Source organism: Acipenser ruthenus, chromosome 2 (assembly GCF_902713425.1).
Source record: "Acipenser ruthenus chromosome 2, fAciRut3.2 maternal haplotype, whole genome shotgun sequence".
NCBI classification, from domain to species: domain Eukaryota; kingdom Metazoa; phylum Chordata; class Actinopteri; order Acipenseriformes; family Acipenseridae; genus Acipenser; species Acipenser ruthenus.
The window spans coordinates 19218562-19241438 of NC_081190.1; the positions used below are offsets into that span (position 1 = coordinate 19218562).

Genomic DNA, 22877 nt, shown 5'->3' on the forward strand with positions numbered 1-22877 from the left:
CTGGATGGAGGTGTAATTGGTTCAAGTAAACAATTTAGAACAGGGTTGGAACAAAGACCAGGAGTGGAAGATGTTAACCTTCAGAGACTTTCCAAAGTGAAGATAATTTATTAAAAACGAAAAGCGGGGCAGGAGTAATAATGTCTCTTCTAAAGTACATCCTAAATGTAGAATAATGTAAGTAAAAAAACAAAACTCGAAACATGCAATAATACAAATACAATATAATATCCCAACAACGGTCAAAATATATACTGTACATCAGGGTGCGATTTGATTGAATTAACATGATTTAAAAAAGCAATGGAGTTTGGTTTCACTGGAGCCGGATGGTAAAGTTCTGCTGTATAAAGTGGATCAGGTTCGGATTCCACTCACCCGTCAATGGCTTGGTTTACATGCACTTGAAAATCAACTCTGCTGCCATGACTGCATGATGACGTCACGCGAAGACATTGAGAAACGGCAAAAGGATGTCCGTTTGGGCAACGCGACTTTAAGGGCAGGGTCAACCGCTTTCACATGATAAAAATAGCTGTAAAAACCCAAGCTTTTGGATACATACAATTCAAAAGTTTTATTCGAGACCAGAACGGGTGGCAACCCTACGTTTATAGCGGGCAATAAAAACATATTGACGCAAGGTGTAAAAAAGTTTGGCAACGCGTTGTGAAAATGCCAATGAAAGAATAGCATTCTCATCACGTGACTGTTTCACAGCGCGTATTTTAAAATGCAACGCGTAGCTGATTTCTTACTAACGTGTTCATGTTATGCCAAGAGGGCCGTAACGCTTTGATGCAATGGGTTGGCACATAGCCAATCAGTGTATAGTTTTTAAATCACGTGGTACTTTGTAACCCTGCCCACAATGCGTTGAGGAATTTCAGCCACAGCCAATCCCGACTGCCCTTATAGGGCTGCATAATAAATACTCAAAACGCCCACCTGATAAGAGTAAAAAGATTAAGCAGAACATATATAATTTGCGTGTGCGTGTATGTATGCATCTTAACCATTCGTATTTATAATTCTCATTCAAACAAGACAGGTTAAGATTTTTTTTATGTGTTTTTTTTTTTTTTTTTTTTTTAATACAACGAAAATGTTTACATTACGGTGTCTTGCATGGTGTTTTATTTATTTCTAATAACATTGAATATATTCTTGTATGAAATTTAATTAGTAATATAGCGGGGTTATTGTATTATATTCACTTTTTATTGAATGTTTTTTTTTTATTTTTTTGATCACTTAGCACGTTTATTTTGGCACATTATTTTCTGTTAGTTAATGCTCTCCTGTTCGCAGCTCCCGTACGTGTAAATTGATTGATTTTGGAGAAGCTGAGCAGCTGGTAGAAATGTTCCTGATTTCATGATTCCAGAGATGGACTTGTCCGGTGTGATGTGAACCTGGGTTTGTTTGAGGGGGAAGCTGACGCGCTGCCAGCAGGAGTACTATTAGCAACTGGACCCTGATTCGGCGGGCGGTTCGAGAATACAAATGAAACAAAGAGCCGCATCCCTGCCTGCGCTTTTGTCTTCACTCTGACATGTGTGTTTTGAAACAATTTTAGTATTTTAAAAGGCATTGGGTTTTATAGGAATGCTGGAGATGGGGGCTATTGGTTTTATTGTTGTTTAGTGAGCACCGTCTCCTCGATCGTATTGAGCCGCACTGCCCTTCAGTTTTAAATTTAAATCTTGTATTTTAGTTATTGTTTTAATTAACGGCCAGTGCAAACCCCATGCCGTGACTCTGTATTCTAGATTTGCCCTGTTTAAGTATACCTGTATTTAATAAAACGATGTCCATTGCCCGACATAATATTGTGGTCTCGTTTCTCTTCTGGTATTCTGCCTGAATGATCCCACCCCGATCAGAAAGAATCGGTGCCCCTCACGGGTGCTATAACTTCAATTTTTATATTGTAACTGTTTCAGGTAACTATTCTTTCTTGTACGACATCTTCTTGTATAAGTTAATACTGCCTTGCCAGCGATGTATAATAATAATCATTTTGGTTGCTTTACCAGCTGTAGTATGAGTTGGACTATATTATTTTTTTCAATTGCAATGCATGTTTGTTATATTATGCACATGCTAAGTGAGATTGCTCCCATCCAAACTCTAAATGCTTTAAATAGAAACCTAGTGTAGTGATATTCCTGGAGTTTAAATATTGTCTTAGACTTTTAATTTTAAGATTTTTTAAAATTTATTTCACGATTCCTTTTTGTAAGAATATTCAAAACAGATTAATTTTTCTAGGATTATTTTAAAATATGGAATATATAATTGTCAATTTACAAAAGTTACAATTGTTCAGGACTGCCATTTGAACATTAAAATCTAAACGGTATGCATTAGTGCTGTAGCAAGGCAAACTAACCAATGAAAATCAGCTACTGTAGTTCAAACCGTTTTTTTTAAATTATCATTTGAAGTGCTACTATACTAAAGAAACTAGAAATGAATACAGGACACTAAAATCTATAGCAGTTTTTTTTTTTAAACAGTCCCAGAGCCAAAGACTGGAACTTTTACCCAACGAGTTAACCACGAGTCACCCGTTGAGCAGAGTGGAAAAAAGGCCAAGATTAACAACAATTACTTTCTGCAGATTAAGCTTTAAGAGTCTTAAATCTCCTTTATGTTCGTTTGTCGCTGCTTTCAGTAACTACAATTCAGTACTGTCCGTTGGTTTACTGTACTCAATTCAATTGAATTAAATTAAATGATGACCGTCCGTTGCCCCACAGATACGCTGATTTCTGCACTAAGAGTACGAACACCCGCTTCCGCATAGATCAGATGATTTCTGCACGAATACATTTTGACAATGTACTGTATTAAACCGCACGGATTATGGAAGCACGGATTAACGGGAGTCTACTGTATACCTTTTGGTTGCTGGTATTATTCTCGCATAATGTGATGATGCCTCCTAGTGGACATCGAAAATCCGCAGCAGTTGAAATTTGCAGCTAAAGCCAGCTTTAGTGGAATTTACATAAACTTGCCTGTCAACAGCAAGGCATGATAAAATACAAACATACATAGAAGGACGAACAATGTATAGAAGGCTAAACTATGGCAACTTTAGTTGACTTACATTTGTGTAAAATTGAACGTGACAATACTGTATATTGTTATAATGTTGCATGCAAAAGAAATACATACATAAATAAATAAACAACACAATTTTACTACGTTTGTTGGATTGATGGTGCTTTTTGTGCTATAATAATAATAACAGCTGCCTTGTGAGCCTTTGACATACAGTACGCAACTAACACGTTGTTACATAGGGGTTTGACATAGGGGTGTGACAGTAGCTACATAATACAGGAATATCAACGTACTTTAATAAAAAAAAGTTAAAAAAAAGAGTTGATGCATTTGTTTTGGGTAGCTAAGTAAATTATGCTGAATTACTACTAAGACTACTGTTACTGTGTCACACACGTAGTGTCTAAAGAAACGTATTGCATTTCGCTAGTACAGTGGAACTGAATGTTATTGCCTGCGTTTCTAACCGGAGTCCCAGCAGAGAAGGAGTCGGCATCATGGCGTTCAGCTTTGGCGGCGGCGGCGCAAGTACTGCGGGTGAGTTTTATAAATAATAATAATAATAATAAAACTGTTATTGAAATACTTTAAGCCACATATAAATAAATACATGTAATAAATAAAGCTATTCCGCATAAGTCCAACTAATACTGTGTGTTGGGTTGACAGGGTAGCTCTTTCTTTTAGACCTTCCAGCGCCAGGCCTGAGAGAGTGCGACACAGTAGGCTGTACTGTGTAACCCGTACTGTAAGACGATGGGTATTACCTTATGGCTGTATCTGGTTGAAATAGTGATATATTTTCATAATGTGCTTGTCGTACTATAGAACATGGGCCAAATTTTATTTGAAATAATGGAACAAACAGTCCCCAGCTTGTGTCTGACTGGCATGTTGTTTACCTATGTATAATTTATTTATTTATTGCATTTATATGGCGCTTTTTATAGAAAAGTATCGTAAAGCACTGTGCAGTACATAGCAGAAAAAAAGAACAAACCTCAATATATTTGTATAGCATGTCACACATACAACTGCCATTTAAATAACAGATTTAAATAACAGTATACATAATAATACAAAAGCAGCAACTTTAAAGTTACATTAAAACCCACTAAGATAAGAAAGACATTTTATAAAAGTGTGTTTTTAGTCTAGACTTGAAAACTGTAGTCCCTGTTTCCCTGACAAACGAAGGCAGAGCATTCCATATTTTCGGAGCTCTACAAGAAAAAGCCCTACCTCCCTGTGTTGCTTTTGTTGACCCAAGGAATAACCAGTAGCCCCGCATCCTGTGATCTCAGTGCGGTTTGGAAGATACAGGGTCAGTAACTCCTGCAAATAACTAGGTGCTAATCCATTCAGGGCCTTGTAAGTTAACAGTAAAATCTTAAAATCAATTCTATACTGCACAGAGAGTCAATGTAAAGAGGCCAAAACAGGGGTAATATGTTCACTTTTCCTGGTTTTAGTCAGAATTCTAGCGGCGGTATTCTGAACAAGCTGCAAGCCTGATACCACATGTTTTGGCACACCAAAACAAAAAGTGCATTACAATAATCAATCCTAGATGAAACAAAGGCATGCATTAGTCTTTTGTCATCAGATACGGAAATAACTGGTCTAAGTTTGGCTGTATTTCTCAAATGGTAAAAAGATACTTTAGTAACTTCCCTAATATGATTCTCAAATGAACATGGCCCCCAAACTCTTAATTTCAAGTTTAAGCTTTGATGAGAGACTGCAAGTGTCAAGCTCATGTAATCCCACATTTACTTTTAGTTGGTTCTGTGATCCCACTAGCATAACCTCTGTTTTATCTGAATTCAACATTAGAACATTCTGTGACATCCAATGCTTGATATCTTTAAGGCAAGTAGCTAATAACACCCAGGCAGAAGAAATTCCTGGCTTTGGGGACAAATATAGCTGAGTATCATCAGCATAGCAATGGAAGTTCACTCTGTGTCTGCGGATAATGTCTCTCAACGGTAGCATATATAATTAAAAAAAAACAAGGGACCTAGAATGGAGCCCTGTGGAACACCACAGACAACTTCTGATAATGCCGATTTTACCTCCACAATAGAGACGAACTGAAATCAATCAGAAAGATAAGATTTGAACCAGGATAGGACAAGGCCAGACAGTCCCACTGTGCTTTACCGGAGGAAAGCGAACCATTTATCATTGTTAAAATGTGGGTATTAATAACACCAAGAACATCTTTTAATAGTTTTGTAGGAATAGGATCAAGAGAGCATGTGGTAGGTCTCATATGGTGATACACAGTGCCGTATTCAGGGCTGGATTAACCCATCACTGGGCCCTAGGCAAGCATACACTTGTGGGCCCCCTACCCCTGAACAAACAGTCACACACACATATACATACACACACCTCTATATACATTATAGCCTTTATAATTAGCCCTCCACCCTTTTACAACAGGTATAATTCTCAGTTTGAAGTTATTATGAACAACTGAATGAATCTGATAGAAAATTAAACAGTAGGAGGTATGCTAAATACATTTCAGAATAAAACCGTAAAAAAACTGAAGCCTTCGTGAAATCCTGTAGCACAGCTCGACAATTACTTTTCATGATTTTCTGAATGAAAAGGCAACAGTTCAAACAAACAAGGAACATCATATGAAGTTGAAAAAGATAATATATAGAAGGGTGCTCAAACTTTTGTTCACTAACGGTAGCTCCACAATAGTCCACGAAAATAAATAGTAAAAAACAGGCATGCCTGTACATTGTTGTGTAGTCAAATACGTTACAGTTTACTGCATGCAAAGTCGACAATGTTTCCTTGTTTTTTTGATCCGGTGGGTTTTGACTTGCTTCATTAAAGAAAATGCCCTTTTCTCAAAGAGCAGAGAAATCACCAATGTTTTGGCATACAAGTAAGTTTAGGTGTTACATATGTTCTGCACCCTATAGAATTCTGTACCCTTGATGATTCCACGTTGAAACAGCTGCATTTTTTCAAAGATCGCTGGACATGAACGCTTATGTTTCTGAACAGTATTTACATGTAATACAATGAAAATGTGTTTTAAAAGAACAAGTTGTATAAGGTTACTTTTAATCGAGGGTTTCGTGTGTTGAGAAACGCAGGAGGCTGAACGTACTGTATATCTAGAAAACCAGTGGTGTTAAATGTGCTTTTTTATTTTGCCACATAATTAGTTTTGTCTTCAAGTTGCAGCAGAACTCAATGGAGAACACAACGGAGCTCGGGCACAGAAATATCGCACGTGCACGTCCAGCGATCTTTTAAAAACTGAATCTGCACAAGCTTGGAATAATGTGGGGATACAGAATTATATGGGGTAATGTTACAAAAATCTGCGTAACACCTGTCAGAACAATTCGATTTTGAGATACATGCCTCGGTTCGAATGTCAGTAAGTGAAGTTTTTCCAGTCAAATCTGTATATGTAAAAAAAAAAAAAAAGAAAAAAAAAACATAACCGTTTAGGGTCCCCCCCCCCCTTTGAGTTCAAGCCCTAGGCACATGTTTAGTTTGCCTATGTGTTAATCTGGCCCTGGCTGTACTCATGTGTTTCTTTACAAACTACATTGAGTTGTGTAACTATATTATGCTAAGATGGAGTTGGGTTTAAAAAAACAAAACAAAAAAAAAAAAAAAAACATTGGATTTAAAGAGGACTAGGAAAAAATGAATCCACTCAAAAAAGGCATACTGCGCAGCACAGTCTAGTAGGAAAAGTAATTCTGTAAACCAGCATGGTCATGGGATGACTGGCTATATAGTAATACTTGTTTACATATAACATGGCACTGAAACTATTACATGTTGTGGCTATTAAATATAATTTGTGAGTTAGGTAGTGTCAGGCTTTTTGTAATACTACTGTGATATCAGAAAACAGCCAATACAATGTGTCAATGTTCTTTAATAAAAGGTAGGTTTTGCTGTAGAGACACAAGCACATATAACATTACTTTCCACTGTTTAGCTATGAGTTCATAAATTAGGCTACATCACTATGTTGTAGCTCAGGAATAAAACAGAAATTGAATTTTTTTTTTTAATTGTTTTTTAAGAATAGCTTTTCTGTACTAATATTAAATTTTGCAGGAACAAAGCTAATATCTTCAACACAGGCTTATGGTTATTAACAACGTTCATAGATGCATACAGTGACAGTGGGTCACATTACAACTGTATCCTGCAGTGGTGCAGTTTTCAATCTACTTTGACATGCATTTTTACCTTATCCAGAATTGCTGTTTCATATGTGCGTTGTGGATGGAAATTGATTTAAGTGGTCTAGTAGAGGTGTGTTTTATAGATGTATTGCTATATATGTTTTAATTTTGAAATACTACATATTGCTTCCACAGAGCCTGGACTGCTGCATTTATATGTACTTTGTATATGTATGTGTGGAGCGGCAGTCTGGCTCTGGGGGTTTATAATAATCATTTCACCTTCACTTCAGGATCTAACGGGATGCGTAATTTGGTTATCTACAGCTGGTATAAATAGCAGAATAATCCATTGGTGAACCACAAGTCAAAATGTTTTTTTCTTACTTAAGGCTCCTCTGGATTTGGCTCATTTGGTGCCAAAACAACAGCATCAACTGGTTTTGGTTTTGGTACAACCACCACTGCCGCATCTGGATTTGGTAGTAAGTTCATTTCTCTGTTCATTTTCAACCTCAGATTCCTTGATGGACCAGCTGCTTCCTTACTAAAATCATAACAATAAAAAATAAATGTTGTCTTTGTCTTTATTTAAACGTGTTTTAATATACAATATCAACAGAGGTAGGACAAAACATTATCAGATGAAGCAGCACACACCTTTGTGTAAATGGGCTGCCCCTCACATGACTCTCTGATTTAATTTATTATAGAGCATCACATGCATTCTGTAAAATAAAAAAGCTGATTAACCCAGCTTTGTCACAATAGGCTGGGATTAGTTGAAAGGTGCTTCTGTGTCCAAGACTGCAACATTCCTGTCTCAAAAGTGATGGGCCATTTTTTTTTTGATTCTCAGTGTTGTTCTGGCTGTATATTCTGTCCCTACAACCTATTGACTGTGCCGTGACAGGTTTAATTTTGTCCAGTGTCTATTCTATGTGAATGTAAGTGTGTGTTTCCTAATAATACTGTACATTAATACTGTATCTTGCACCCCAAAGCCAGAATACCACTCCACACATCTGATTACATATACATGTGGCAGTCTGGCTCTGTGTGCAATGTATGGTAGAGTTATAATCAATTTAAAGATTAATCACATGAGTTTTAATCAGTGGTGATAATCAGTTAACCAAATCTTCCTAAAAATTACGCCGTGTATTAAAAACAGTGAACACCAAATCAGTTTTAAAATGAAGGTATATAAGCTGATTTGTTCTTGTTTTATGGTCAAATACTTTTGCTTGTGCAGTCTAGGAAATATAACTTCACTGAATATGGGCCATTTGGTGGTCTTCAGTAACTGCCCAAATAAAGTTTTATGTACATTCTTTTTGTTTGTTTTATTCCGACATGAGACTGAGACTATTTAATTAGTTATAGCCAGGCTGCCTAATTTTCTTACCAGACTATTAGTCTTAATTATGCTTTTGTCTCCTTGACTTTCTTTCCCTAAAGAGAAGGTGCACACAAGGCTTGGTTTCAGATTTCCAAGGACATATCTTTTTCAAGGCCTATTGTATTGGGTTTTCTTCTTTTTAATTTTTGTTTTATGTTCATTTTCAGGTCTTGCTGCCCCGGGCTTTGGAACTACAACAACTGCAGCTCCATCAGCTGGCTTTGGCTTTGGTGCTACAGGAACAGGTACATTTCCACAACCGCTGTAATGTAATATTAACGGTTTTAGCTATTGACAGCATGAGGTATCAGGTGCATCGTAGCCATTGAATTTAGCATCCCCATAAGGGGAGATGTGAGTTTATCAACTTGCCTTCCCCTACGCCACAGCTACTGCTAATAAATATCTCAACCATTTGTATAGCAGAGTCCAATACCTGGTTAAAAAAGTGAACTTTGAATTTCTGCCTTGTAGTGGAAGTGGTTTTTTTTCTGACGAGATCGAATGTGTAGCTCAGGTGGAAAGCAGGCATCAATGTGAAGTTCCTCTGCCAACTCCCTTGCATTTCAGTGCCCCTCCAAAGCCCATGTCTGTTTGATAATTCTGGAGATACATTTTTGGTGTCTCCAGCTGCTGAATTGCTTGAGAGAGATCAAAGTTAGCTGTCTGGAGTGTTTTGCTTGTTATATTAATTTCGTACAGTATATCGTACCAAACCACTAGGCTGCACACAAATTTGTTCAATTTTGCCACCCTCCGAATTTCGCTGCCCTAAGCATTTGCCTACTCCACCTATCGCTAAGGCCGGGCCTGCCTTGAACATGTTGATGAAATTGATCTCTGACCTAATATGAATCTCATATTAAGATCAAGTGACTTTACGGCTGCTAAGAGATAGCACACTTTTGTCTTATTATTTTGTCAACAGCTGTATTGTTTGATTGAATCTATTACTGGTGCTAAGATTAGAAGGAACCAAGGCACACGTCAGTAAAGTTTTGGATGTTTTAAATGCCAGACTATATTTAAGATTTTCTGTATTAATGTATTTATTCTTAGTAATGTGTATGTATTTTCTAAAAATAATTTATAAAAAGTGTCAGGGATCTTACTGCACGGATTTTCTGTTTTGACAGATACAACATGTAGGACACATTTGTTACCCCCTGTTCTGTCACCTCCAATAGGACATCCTTCTTTTGTTGTTTTTGTGACCACTCGGAGTGATATTACAGAAAATGCCATGTATTCAGACTTTACTTGGAATAAATACTTCTTAGTGAAAATAGGAAATGGTAAAATTTCTTGCTAGCATTTAGGACAGGCAACTAAGTATGCCCTTGCCTAACTTGATTGCGTTCACCCCAAATCAGTTCATTCCATACATATTTAAGGCTATTCCCACCAAATTCACTGCAAAAGTAGAAATATGGTACCCTACTGACTTTTCGCACTGAAGGTAAAAGTTGAACCAGCCTCGACAGTAATTGTTGCTATGTTGTTTTGATCAACCATTCAGATATTGATTTGTGCTTGCATCGTATATCTGTCGTCTGTCTTAACTGCTGAGACCTTACCACGTTAATTGAATTGTTTACTGTTCAATAGGAAATTAAAGATGGGTTATTATTATTATTATTTATTTCTTAGCAGACGCCCTTATCCAGGGCGACTTACAATCGTAAGCAAATACATTTCAAGTGTTACAATACAAGTAATACAATAAGAGCAAGAAATACAATAACTTTTGTTCAAGTAAAGCATGCATTGCCATTGAGTTGAAGAGGTTCATATTGTCACGTTGTTGATATAGCTTCACACCATCTGCTTCAGAGTTTTAACCAGCCTTCAGCTAATTTTTTTATACTAAGAAAATATACAACCACAAAAAAACATTTAAGATTACAAGGATAAACATGTTTAATTATATTTAAAAAAGCATAATTAGGTATACAGAATGATGTTATAAAATATGAATACAATCCATGTAAAATGTCCTCAAATCATCCATTGTTCACCTAAACCAATAGTTCTTTCTCCACAGCGCTGCACCCCATATGTTAAAGGTAAAATAGTATGCTCATAAATAGAAATAATCAGTTTTTATTAATCATGTTGGTTCCATTATTCAATTTATAAGGAAACCAGCAGACATTATGCCAAATTAATAAGTGTAGTATTTAAAACTGAAATAATTTCTATAAACTTACAGTAGGGCTGACAAAGTGCATCCAGAACCCTTAAGGCACCAAGATCCTGTTCCCTTAATAAGACTATTATAATACAAAAAATGTACATCCTAGTGCATTTAAGAAATTGATAAGAAGCTGTTTCGCATTTTTTGCAGTTTTTGGGACACCAACAAAAATGTGAATTCTGATATAAATAATACATGCAATGAAAACAGAATTGGTACATGCCAGTGATATTTCTCAAGATGGAGAACAGATCCTTAAGAAATGAATTCAGTAGAACCCCAATATTTTTTAACACTGAACTTAAGCTAAAATGTGCAGCTGGTGAGAGCAAGAACACGGAAGTGTGACTGCTTAAGCTCGTGCCTTGACCCCTTCTTTAACACCCAGCCACTCTATCAGACAGCACTGAGACTGATCTGGTGATGAGGGATTTCATAACAAGTCTGACTAGGCAATCCTGTCTGGGTTTGTAGGTCAGGGCAGCTCCCTTTGCTTGAGTGAAATTGCAGAATGGCCTGGCATTTCGTAGTGAATGCTGTCTGCAGGTCATTGCAACTCTTCTTTGGCTGTGATCCTGTCTTTCATCTTACAGAGTAGTCCTGTACCCTCCACTATGCTCCACTGTAATTCTGTGTAATACTGTGTTTCTTTCTCTCTTACTAACCCTTCCTTGCCTTGCTTTTCTTGCTGCTTGTTCCCTCTTTGCAGGATTTGGTGGGCTGGGAGCTGCAAACACCACTGCCGGTGGGTTTAATTTTGGGGGTTTTGGATTAAATGCTAACGCAGCGGCAGTCAGCTTTAATATTGGGAATTTTGGTGCCTCCACAACTGCAGCTACTGTTTTCAATGTTGGTAATAGCCTGGCTAGTGCAGGTAGATACTTTAAACAATACATACTTTTTTTAAAGCACTTTTTCATAGTCATTTCCCTTTATTCAGTCTTTGTCTTGCTTTTTTGGTTGCTTGTTTGAGAAAATGTGAGTATTCCCACCATTATCTGTCTCCAACCCTGTACCTGCATGATTACTATATGCACCCAAAGCAGTGAGGAAATTGAATACCTCAATACCTGGACAGCTTTATCAGATCCTATCCTGCACAAGTTAAAGTGATAAAGTGCTGTTTTCTAATAATGAGGAGATTGGTACATATCTATGGTTGTGTATTATCACTTCTATTCATTACTTTACCACAGGTGTACTTTTTGTTAAAGTCTCATCAGCTGTTCATTGTAGCCTAGAATGGTAGCCTTAGCAGGTGAAATACACAGGTTTTGTCAGGTAATATTTACATTGAGGTTTCCTGAGTTTTGGACTAAAGACCTAGAGCAGGGGTGCACAATTCCGGTCCTGGAGGGCCGGATCCCTCCTGGCTTTTGTTCCAACTGTGTTCTAAATTACTTAATTAGACCAATAATTGGTAATAATTGGTCCAATTAAGTAATTTAGGGCAAGGTTGGAACAAAAGCCAGGAGGGACACCGGCCCTCCAGGACCGGAATTGCGCACTCCTGACCTAGAGTAATCTTATACATATGAATTTGATGTAAAAGGAAGTCTCTGCGTGGGTCTTGCACAGGACCATGTCATGTGGTATCTGATGTGTTGTAGATAACCCCCGACCCTTGCATGGACCCTTTTAAGTTGGAAGTCAATAGGTTCATAATATCTTTTTTCTTTTTTTTCAGTGCCATAAATACTATTTTTTAAAATAACATGAACATTTAACATGACATGTTGTCTGTTATCCAAAAAAGTGATGTCAGTGTAAGAGGATGACTAGTTTTAGAATATCAAATATCTTACCACATGTGGCTGAAAGGCTCGGAGAATTACTTGTTAAAACTAGTGTTTATCAATTCCTAGTTTTATAAAATAAAATTCTTAAACTTTCCAGGTATAAAATTCAATTACCACATTAAAGTAATCCGCTTTCATTCCACCTGTCATCTGTGAGTTATGAATCATCATGTCACAGTCAGCTGTTGGTATTTTCACTAAAGTCAAACTTAAGTGTAAATGGCTGCTGGTGTTGCACAAACTGGTTATTTGGATCAAGCTGTTCACAGAAATCAATCGGTGCGGACAATCAGATGAGGATCGTTGATTGGGCAAATTTACCATTCAAAGTGAATCAAGTGAAGAAACAGCTGCTTGGATTTGTGGTGATTGCTGCTTTTCTTAAGGCCAGCTTACATGTGGAAACATGTTTCATCAAAAATTGTCAGGGAAACTTTTTCAAGCAGCATGTAATCGTTCCTGCTACACGATCCAAAAGCCTTAGTGCACTGAGTGGTGCTGCACTTACAATTGCACTAAAAAAAGAAGGGGAAAGCACAGGAACAGAGTCATGTGGACAAGGGAGTGGATCCTAATTCGTGAGGAGAGAGGAGCGTACCATAATCTTTTAAATGAGCTACGCTTAAGTTATCGCAATTTTGTTCTTATGGATCCAGATACTTGTGAGGAGCTGCTGAGGCTTGTAGGACCACGAATAACTCGAAATGACACTACAGTGTGTCAGCGTACATATCAACAAAACAATGGATTGTAGTAGGTTTCCAAAGCATGTCATCTTCTGTAGAAGTCACCGTCTTGCATAGTCACGTGATCCATGACATGCACACAGAGTCTCTCCAGATTGGCTAAAGGCAAAATGTTTCTTTGTTTCTGGAAACACAGAATCATGCAGCATATACGCGGAAACATTTTGTCCGGGCTTTAGACTCTTTAGGAGAACAGCAGTCCACACAAATCCAAGCAGCTGTTTCTTCAGTTGTCTCTCTTGGAATGATAAATTAGCTCAATCAACACCAATGACCCTCACCTGTGGAGAGCTTGATCCAAATAATCAGTTTGAGCAGCTACTGGTGTCAGCCACTTCCTAATAGTCTGCACACCTACACTCCCTAAAGAAGCATGTTCAGCTTTGATGCACCCACCAACAAACGATAGCACTGACGAATCTGCATTTCTGGACTTCTTATGAATTGACCTATTAATATGCTTCACTTATTATTATTATTATTATTATTATTATTTATTTCTTAGCAGACGCCCTTGTCCAGGGCAACTTACAATCGTAAGCAAATACAAATACACTTAATGACTAGAATGGACTCTCTTCATATTTAGTTATAGCACTGTCCTCATGCAGTACCTCCTGTTTTCTAACAGATGACTCTACAGCTATTCTCCATTAGACCCATTTGGTCCACAATCTACAACACAGCATATCACATTCCAACTAGGGAGGGTGCTCGTATTGGGGACACACAGGTCATGGGCTACACAAGCTCTTGTGACGTTCAGAAAAAAAAAAAAACATAAACATCTAAAGCAACTGTAAGTTTGTTTCTCAATGATCCAGTTGTAGAGTTATTGTTAAGCTATTTTGAGATGAAAGCTGCTGAATAAATACAAAACCCATTTCAACTTGATTGTCGTGTAACCCTACAGAGAAAGGGAGTGTCCCTTAGTGCCAGGCCGACCTTACCTTCATTTAACATAAATGAATGTTAATTTTCATTCTCAGATATTTTGATGTTCTCACCTATTTTACAGTTGCAGTGAATTCAAGTTTTATTTTTTCAGTAAGGTATGTTTTTTTGTAATGTCTATGTGTTGTTTTTACAGGAGGACTTTTTAGCCACACCCAGAACAAAGGATTTGGTTTTTCCTCTAGTTTTGGCACAGGCGCTACCACGAGTACTGGTCTTGGGACTAGTCTTGGCACTGGCCTGGGAACTGGTTTGGGTTTCGGGGGCTTTAACACACAGCAGCAGAGTAAGTTGGAAAATAACTAAAATACTAATCTATTTTTAAGAAGCAAATACACACATGTTCCCTATGTCTTCACTTGGTCTACATTGTATCCTGTCTTTGTACTTTGATCTGTGGTGGCGCCCAATATGTGTAATTTGACTTGGGGAGCAAGTTAAGCTAGGATGGAGTAGCATTGTTAAGCCACGTGGGAGGTTAGGTACAGCTAACCGCTTACTTGTGTGTTTAGCTTCAGGAGGCTTCTTTGGACAGCTAGCACAGGCCCCTGTGCAGTCCAATCAGCTGATCAACACAGCAAGCGCGCTGTCTGCACCAACACTTCTAGGAGATGAGCGTGATGCCATCTTTGCTAAATGGAACCAACTGCAAGCTTTCTGGGGGACAGGCAAAGGGTACTTTAACAACAGCATCCCGCCTGTGGACTTCACACAGGAAAACCCCTTCTGCAGGTTTAAGGTAAGGTTTTTGAAAGATAGGCTGGCAGTACTGGAGGGAGCTGTTTGGCCTCCATGCTTATTAAATCCTTTGCCTCTGTTCTTGTGACCACCTGCTAGTGCCTTGTACTATTGGTGCTAAATTAACCCTTTGCAGTCCATTTATTAACTGCGCGTCAGGCACGCCAGGTCTAATTAATTTTCACACGCGCAGTTAATTTTATACGCGCTGTTTAAAAGTATTTTTTTTCACAGTCAAACGGGTTTAAATGGCCCTGCATATCAACAAAGCACTCACTAGGCATCTCCAGCCCCGCCCCACCCTTTTGTTTGCTATAGCGTTCACCTATGTAAGAAATAAATAATAATAATAATAATAGTCGTACATACCGATCGATCATCTCCGGATCACTCGTTTTATCACCAAACTCCTCAATAATGCGATCCAAGTCATTATTTTATTACTATAACATCTGAAAAAAGCTCTGCAAATGTCCATGATAGTCTCTGTGCGCTGACGCACTCAGCCAGCTTGTTTACTATGAACGCCCCGTTATCTGATACCTGATACCATGTATGACTATTCATGAGATACGCCTTTTTTTTTTTTTTTTTTTTTCGACTTGTCTCGGCTCCTGTCGCTCCCACTCGGCAATTGAATGGTTTTCTCAGCTTTTTCCGGAGAAAAAACAACTAAACACCCGTTTTATTGCGTTGCTATAATGATGTCGGACCCAGTCCGACAAAGGACCTGTGAGGAATAATTGCAATGTCGGACCCAGTCCGACAATGGACCGCAAAGGGTTAAGGAGTGCTTTTGCCAAATAGGGCCAAAACAACCTAACTTAACCTGGATACATTAATCCATCCATCCAAATTATTTATAGTAGTTTCTTGCAGTCTACTTGTAGTGTACTTTGCTAATTTTGTCTCAGATTGAGGGCACAAAAACAAGAATTTTACAATGTCTGCCTGTTGTCCAGGAATAATGCTACATCCATAGCTATTTTTAACTGACCATCTTAGTTTAAAGCAGTGAACAGTGGTAGCAGTTTTGGCAGCCTCAAGAAGGTATTGCTCATAAATTCAAACAAACTTTTAAACAAATAGCTTACTACTAGTATTACTTCCAGATCCCTGGTGATTTTGACACTAGTTCTCCTGACAAGACAAACATGTATACGATTGTAACTGTACCCTCAATATGGAAGATGAGAGAAGCGTGGGTCTTATTTGATTTTTCTTGTCATAATGATGCCTCTGTTTTCTGCAGGCTGTAGGCTTCAGTTGCATCCCTGGCAGCAAAGATGAAGATGGCCTGGTGATTTTGGCTTTTAACAGGAAAGAAGATGACATCCGGAATCTGCAGCAGCAGCTTGTCGAGGCTCTTCATAAAGTTCTGGGGGGCAACCAGACTCTGACAGTGAATGTTGAGGGGGTCAAAGCACTGCCAGACAATCAGTAAGTATCTCAGGAGCCGGGTTCATCTGTTCTTTTTAATTAGGAGAGTGGTATCTGAGTTTGTTTAATGAAAGAGTTTGTTGAAAGAGTGTACTTTATTTAAGGACAGAAACCTCACCTGAAGTACCTGTTATGATTTTACACAAAAAACATACTTCTTTTTTGTTTGTAGGATGTGTAAAATGATCAGTTATTGTAACAATGCATAGAAAGGGAGTTGTTGGCAAAACATTGATCCCTTTATGCTTTAAATAGGCGTTGGTTTTAATTTGTTTCAGGACAGAAGTTCTCATTTATGTCGTTGAACGTTCTCCTAATGGTACATCGAAGAGGATTCCAGCCACGACACTCTTTAACTACATTGAACAGGCCAATATAAAGAATCAGCTGCTGCAGCTGGGAGTGGTTCGTACTCTGACCAGGACAGAGCTTTCCCCGGCACAGCTTAAACAACTCCTGCAGAACCCGCCAGCTGGTAGGTGAACAAGAATGTCTGAAACGCATTTTTCATATTAGTAGGACTGCAACAACGAATTGACTCAACTGCTCAATTTAGTCATCACTGGAATTAATGTAATTAGGCATCCAACACCTGACACAAAAAAGCATTAGTCCAAATATCAGAAGAAAAATGTTTTGTTAGATTTAAGAATCTAGGATTAATAAGTGGAATTTACCATTTTCCCTGTATTGACGCATGTTTCTTGCGGTAAGCGCATGCAGATTTCTTCAAACTGTTGAACTGTCTTATTGTGGTTTGTTTGACTCTGGAACAGCTATGACAGGTGTTTTTCCCTCACCTGTATGCAGCCTGCTTATCAAAAGGTGGAAAGAGCAACTTGGTGGTGGGATATTTAGAGACTGGGAGTATTAAAAAATTTATTGTGATGGTTATATTAATTATTAATTATTTTATGTTTTTCAGGTGTCGATCCAATAATTTGGGAGCAAGCTAAAGTGGACAATCCAGATGCAGAGAAGTATGTCTTTCTTTTCTAGGAGCTCTTGCATAGTCAAAATGTCTTGTATCTTTAGTGTTTTCCTATTAGAGATCCAAAAGGTATATCAATTAGAAACTGCTAAAATCAAATCTACTTATAGGGGAAAAGTTAGACTGGAGAAATAAAGCAATGGTCCTATTCTCTGAGCAGCAAGTTTCAGCTTTTTAACAGTGATTTACAGGCCATTTGAAGATACAGGTGAGCTGGTGTATTAAAAACCTGGCCCCAAATATGCAGTGATGCATGGTGGGGGGTTTCGGGGCTGCTGCTCTTAAACTAGGGTGGTTCATTTGGTAAAATATGTTCTATTTTTTAACTGCTGCTAAGAAATGAATTTATTTAATATTGTTTTGTCTGTTTTGTTATTTATCTTAAACATTCAGCAGGCAATCTCATGCTAATATGGTTAAAAAAACAAAAACAAAAAAAAACCTTGAATAAGCTGGAATGATTTGTTCGGGTGTTTCCATATTCATTCCCAGTACTAAATGCATGCTGTTTTTGCAGTTTGATTCCAGTTCCAATGGTTGGTTTTAAAGAACTACTAAGAAGATTAAAGATCCAAGAGCAGATGACAAAGCAGCACCAGACCAGAATGGATGTAAGTGCCGCCCATATTCATTCAGTGGAACTCTGTTTATCTGCGTATTTAGGTCCATGGATGTGTGCAATCTGTGGATAAATGAGGTGTCATTGCGTGTGACTAGAATGCGTGAATAAAATACAGAAACTAGTAATGTAAACCAAATTAGCATTTACTGGAGATGTATGCAATACAATATATTACAAACACAGAAGAATGTTTAAAATTAGTTTACTTTGACAGTGATAATCCTAGCAAAATCTTTTCAAAATGTGATACCCCGCCAGAAAAAAAAAAACAAAAATATATAAATAAATACTACAAAGCTGCAAGATCATAAGCATTAAATAATGGTAGCTAAGTGTTGCTAGTCTTGTATTTCAAACAAAAAATACAATTCTATTAATTTTAAAACTAAATAAACAAGCCTGCTGAGTAATTAAACTTGTCTTATACTTACCAACAGAATTTTTTTTTTTTTCATAACAGCTTTTTAAAATTATTATTATTTGTTTATTTAGCAGACACCTTTATCCAAGGCGATTTACAGAGACAGAGGGCAGGGGTATTCAATTACATTCACTGGAGGGCCAGATAAGGCAATGTCCAAATCTTGGGGGGCCACAGGGCGCTCACCACTTAAAATGATACGATTTATGATTGCCATTTAATAATACAAATACAAAGTAAATCTATTTCACTGTAATGCTATTAAAACTACATGGTATTAATCTTAATTTTATTAAAGCTATTACATTAAAATGGACATCTAATTTCCTTTCTTTTTGTCAAAAATGTTGAAACTCGCTTGAAAATTTACTGCTCAACAAGCATGCAAGTTAAGTAATGTAAGCTATCAATCAGTGGCGGGGTCATGGCAGATTTGCCATGACAGCAGCGGCAGACTTTCCATGATGAGGTGGAAGGGGGGCCAGAACAAAATATTGAGGGGGCTACACCCCACTTTATGCGGCACGCATAAATACATTCAAATCATTTTCCATGTCAGAAGTGGAACAGCAAGCATTTAAACAAACCTTAAGGAAAGATAGAAGTTACAGGAGAGGAGCAAGTATTTGAAGAAGTTAAAAAAGAATAGTAAACAGTAAAAAAAAAAAAAAAATTCACTGTTAGGTTATGGAGTGTACTGACGCGAATGGGAATGAATGTGCATACCGAGTGTGTGACTAAGCTAAAGTTTATTGATTGAGGGCAGCTTGCCAATAAATATTGCTTGTTATGTGACACAAATGACCTTTCAACCGTGCCTATCTGCAACTAACATTTGTAATGAAGGACAGCTGACCAGGGTTGCCAACTACTTTTACAAAAACCTGCCTACTTCTTCCTGAAAGAAACCATAATAAAAAATTTAAAAGCATGGCCCCAGGACTGAATTTATCACTGTTGTGCACTACGTTCTGTGCAGCTGGATGTCTTTGAGATTGGTGCAGTTTGTGTCATTTACAATGTCTTTGGACATGGCGGGTGCTACTTGGAAGCAGTTTGTTTTATTCAAGGCAGAATGTGGAGTAGCATTGTTAATGTTCCGTTGTTTTTGCATGTCTTATTGAGACTTTGCAGTGTTTGACTGTGTCTCCTGGATCAGCAATTAGCCATCCTAAAAAATAAGTCTACTTAGCTATTTACTTTTATTGTTTAAAGATGCACACTATTAAATTACTTATTTTCAAATACAGTGGAAACTGAAAAATATCAGCATGAATAAAAATCTATTTTTTTTTATTTGAAAGTAAGCCATTTACAGTGCTCACCCTTTATAACGCTATAGTGGGGAGCCATAGTTACAAGACCGTGCTATTTGTGTTCTGCCTTATAACGATTATAAAAGGGCTACTGTAATGGCATTATAGAGCAAATGGGAGCCACGACCCTACTGTGTTATAACCAATTCCGCACTATAACGGGGCGCGTTATAACGGTGTATAAGGGAGTTACTCTCAATCATTCTACATTAAGGGGTCATTTTTTATTAACAAGTAGCTTTCTAATATATTAAATATTTCCCCTTTTAAGAATTTGATTGATCCCTGCTAGCCATTTAGAAGTAAAATTGGTTTAATGTACGTGTTTTTGTGCGTGCAGGATGAAAAAACTGCATGCAAACAAGGGCGCAACATTTCAATAAGCGATGAATCTAGAATTGATAAAAGAATAAATGCTTTTGCTGCGATTCTGATTGGATGTGTTATATTAATCATGTTGTATTAATCATGGCAGAGATTTCATGTTTATAAAAAAAAAAAAAAAAACCTGCAGCATTTTGCTAAAACTGCCCAAAAATAGTCATTAACATCATTTACTCCCCTGCCCTGGGATCTGTGCCAAACAGCTATTGGTTAGAAAGCTGAGTAGTAAACTTTTCAAGTCTTCTGTTTGTTTTTCGCCTGTTGCCATGGTTGCAGTTTGTGTGAAGATGGCAACGGTTGCATACGTCACACATGATTCGCACTACAATAGGTTATCTATGAATCAGCCTTATCTTTGAATTAGCCTACCAAGGTGTTTGTTTTCACTGATAATAACACATTCACAGTGGAGAAAGTTCAGTGTCAGTCACCGAGATTGTTTTATCCGGGTAAATTTTGTAAAAGTGATTGTTCTAATAGGGCTAATTTCCATTGAAAAAAAAAGATTCTTACGGCTTGGATCGTTAAAGGGTGTTTGTTATAAGAAGGGTATGTTATAGTGAAGTTAGACTCTGTGTGTGTGTGTGTGTGTGTGTATATATATATATATATATATATATATATATAACATTCTCTGCAAATCAGTAAAACTTGACAGATTGGGGCACCAAGACTCGTAAGGTCACCACCATGCCTCATATTTTATTGCAAAATTTCTTAATATGGGTAAATATGTCATGTATTCAGTTGTCTTATGCTTGCACTTTTGTCATTGTCAATTTGTTGATAGATAATCTCTGAAGATATAAGTGAACTACAGAAGAACCAGGCTACAACAGTGGCAAAAATAGCCCAGTACAGGAGAAAACTGATGGACCTGTCACACAGAGTCTTGCAGGTAAGTGCGGTCTCCATTTACCTTTTAATATCACCCAGCAAGCTTTATATCAAACACACTTAGCAATACATTTGAACACCAGTCATTCAGTGGTGATGAAACTTGGACATTGCTTTGTGCAAGTTGTTAGGGTGTTCTGGCCCCTGTCAGGTTTTGTTTTAATAATGAAGGCTATATATGCAATTTTAGTATTTGCATGAGTACATGGTACCGCCACTATGATTGGCTATAGAACAATATAGCGATTGTGCTTTTTTATTTTGAAGAATTCATAAAATTTAAACATGTAGCCTAAATTAGGAAGTGCTGTTTTACTCCACAATGCTTCATTTGTTTTTGATTCACTTCTTCAGGTATTAATCAAGCAGGAAATCCAAAGAAAGAGTGGCTATGCAATCCAGGTTGATGAGGAACACCTACGTGTTCAACTGGACACAATACAGAGTGAACTGAACGCACCAACTCAGTTTAAGGTAAACAGATTTGTCGGTTGTTTCTGTGATGTATTTATTTAATATACTAAATTTGATGGTCTTTGAACACTTTCGTGTCTCAGGTGAGAAGCTTAGTATATTCTAGGATGGTAACCATGAGTACTGTTTCCTCCAGGGTCGCCTGAATGAACTCATGTCTCAGATTAGGATGCAGAATCACTTCGGAGCTGCCAGGTCAGAGGAGCGGTACAGTGTAGATGCAGATCTCCTTCGGGAAATCAAGCAGGTGAGTTTATATTGGTAAAGCTCTGGGAGCAGCACAATATAAAAGCATGCCCTGCAGATTAATGTTGTGTGTCAGAGCCAAGGCTACTTTACTCTGCGAATAACCAGCACACGACTGTTACTGCGTCATGGCTTTGTACACTAGAGATGAGTCAATTTCCATGATCTAAACTATCCCATTGGGGAGGATTATGATTAGACTGCTGGTGTAATAATGCCAGCAGTTCTCACGATACTGAAATGGGAAAAAATAATTGCCTGTTAGCATTATGAAAGGCCTTTGTCTGGACAATTAACAACGAATAGCAATGAGGAGAAAATGAACACAACTCAATATCAGAGACAGTTTATAATTACACTGAAATATTTTCCTTTCCTGTCCAGCACTTGAAGCAGCAACAGGAAGGCCTAAGCCATTTGATCAGTGTTGTTAAGGACGATGTGGAGGACATCAAGCTCATAGAACATGGGCTTCACGACAGCGTCCATACCAGAGGAGGGTCATTCAGCTGACAACAGACCTGCTTTCAGGCATCACGTTATCTGGGGGGAAAGGCAGTAGGGAGAATTTATGTGCTGAATACCTTGGTAGTGAAAGCTCCCTCATCAAGGTAATCTTATTAACATCACACGGGAAGCCAATTGAATTGGACAGTAACGTGGCTAAGCAGACACAACTGGCATATCTGTCTCCCACTTCCTATCGGTGACAATACAAATAAAAGAACACTTCTGTTGGACAGACCAAGTATTTTACAAAAGCAGATTTTGTTTGTAAGGACACAAGTCTTATGTTTTAGTAATGTGCAGCATCCCTCAATTTTTTTACTGGAATATCCATCCAAGGACTATTTTCTGCAAAAAGGTTTGGTTTTAAAGTCGGAACTGTCTTTAATGGAACAATAAATAAATAAATAAAACTTTCTAATTATGTTTGGAAACATAAATGAGTACATTTTCCCTGATGTAATGCTTTAACTTGAAAAGG

The 22877-nt window shown here is 37.7% G+C and overlaps 1 protein-coding gene across 4 annotated transcripts; it reads left to right on the plus strand.

The window, feature by feature from the left end:
• Positions 1-3487: 3487 nt before the first annotated feature.
• Positions 3488-22820, plus strand: LOC117409227 (nucleoporin p54-like). Of its 4 annotated transcripts, XM_034014917.3 has the most exons (14): positions 3488-3612; positions 7655-7747; positions 8832-8909; positions 11571-11606; positions 14497-14646; positions 14873-15099; positions 16351-16538; positions 16817-17013; positions 17464-17518; positions 18047-18140; positions 21063-21170; positions 21524-21643; positions 21780-21890; positions 22274-22820. In XM_034014917.3, the coding sequence occupies exons 1-14, from the start codon at positions 3573-3575 to the stop codon at positions 22400-22402; spliced, it is 1626 nt and encodes a 541-aa protein (XP_033870808.3). In that variant the 5' UTR covers positions 3488-3572; the 3' UTR covers positions 22403-22820. The 4 variants fall into 4 exon arrangements, with proteins under 4 accessions (XP_033870808.3, XP_033870810.3, XP_033870809.3 ...); XM_034014919.3 differs by lacking the exon at positions 7655-7747; XM_034014918.3 differs by lacking the exon at positions 11571-11606 and having other exon boundaries at positions 3490-3612.
• The last annotated feature ends 57 nt before the right edge of the window (positions 22821-22877 follow it).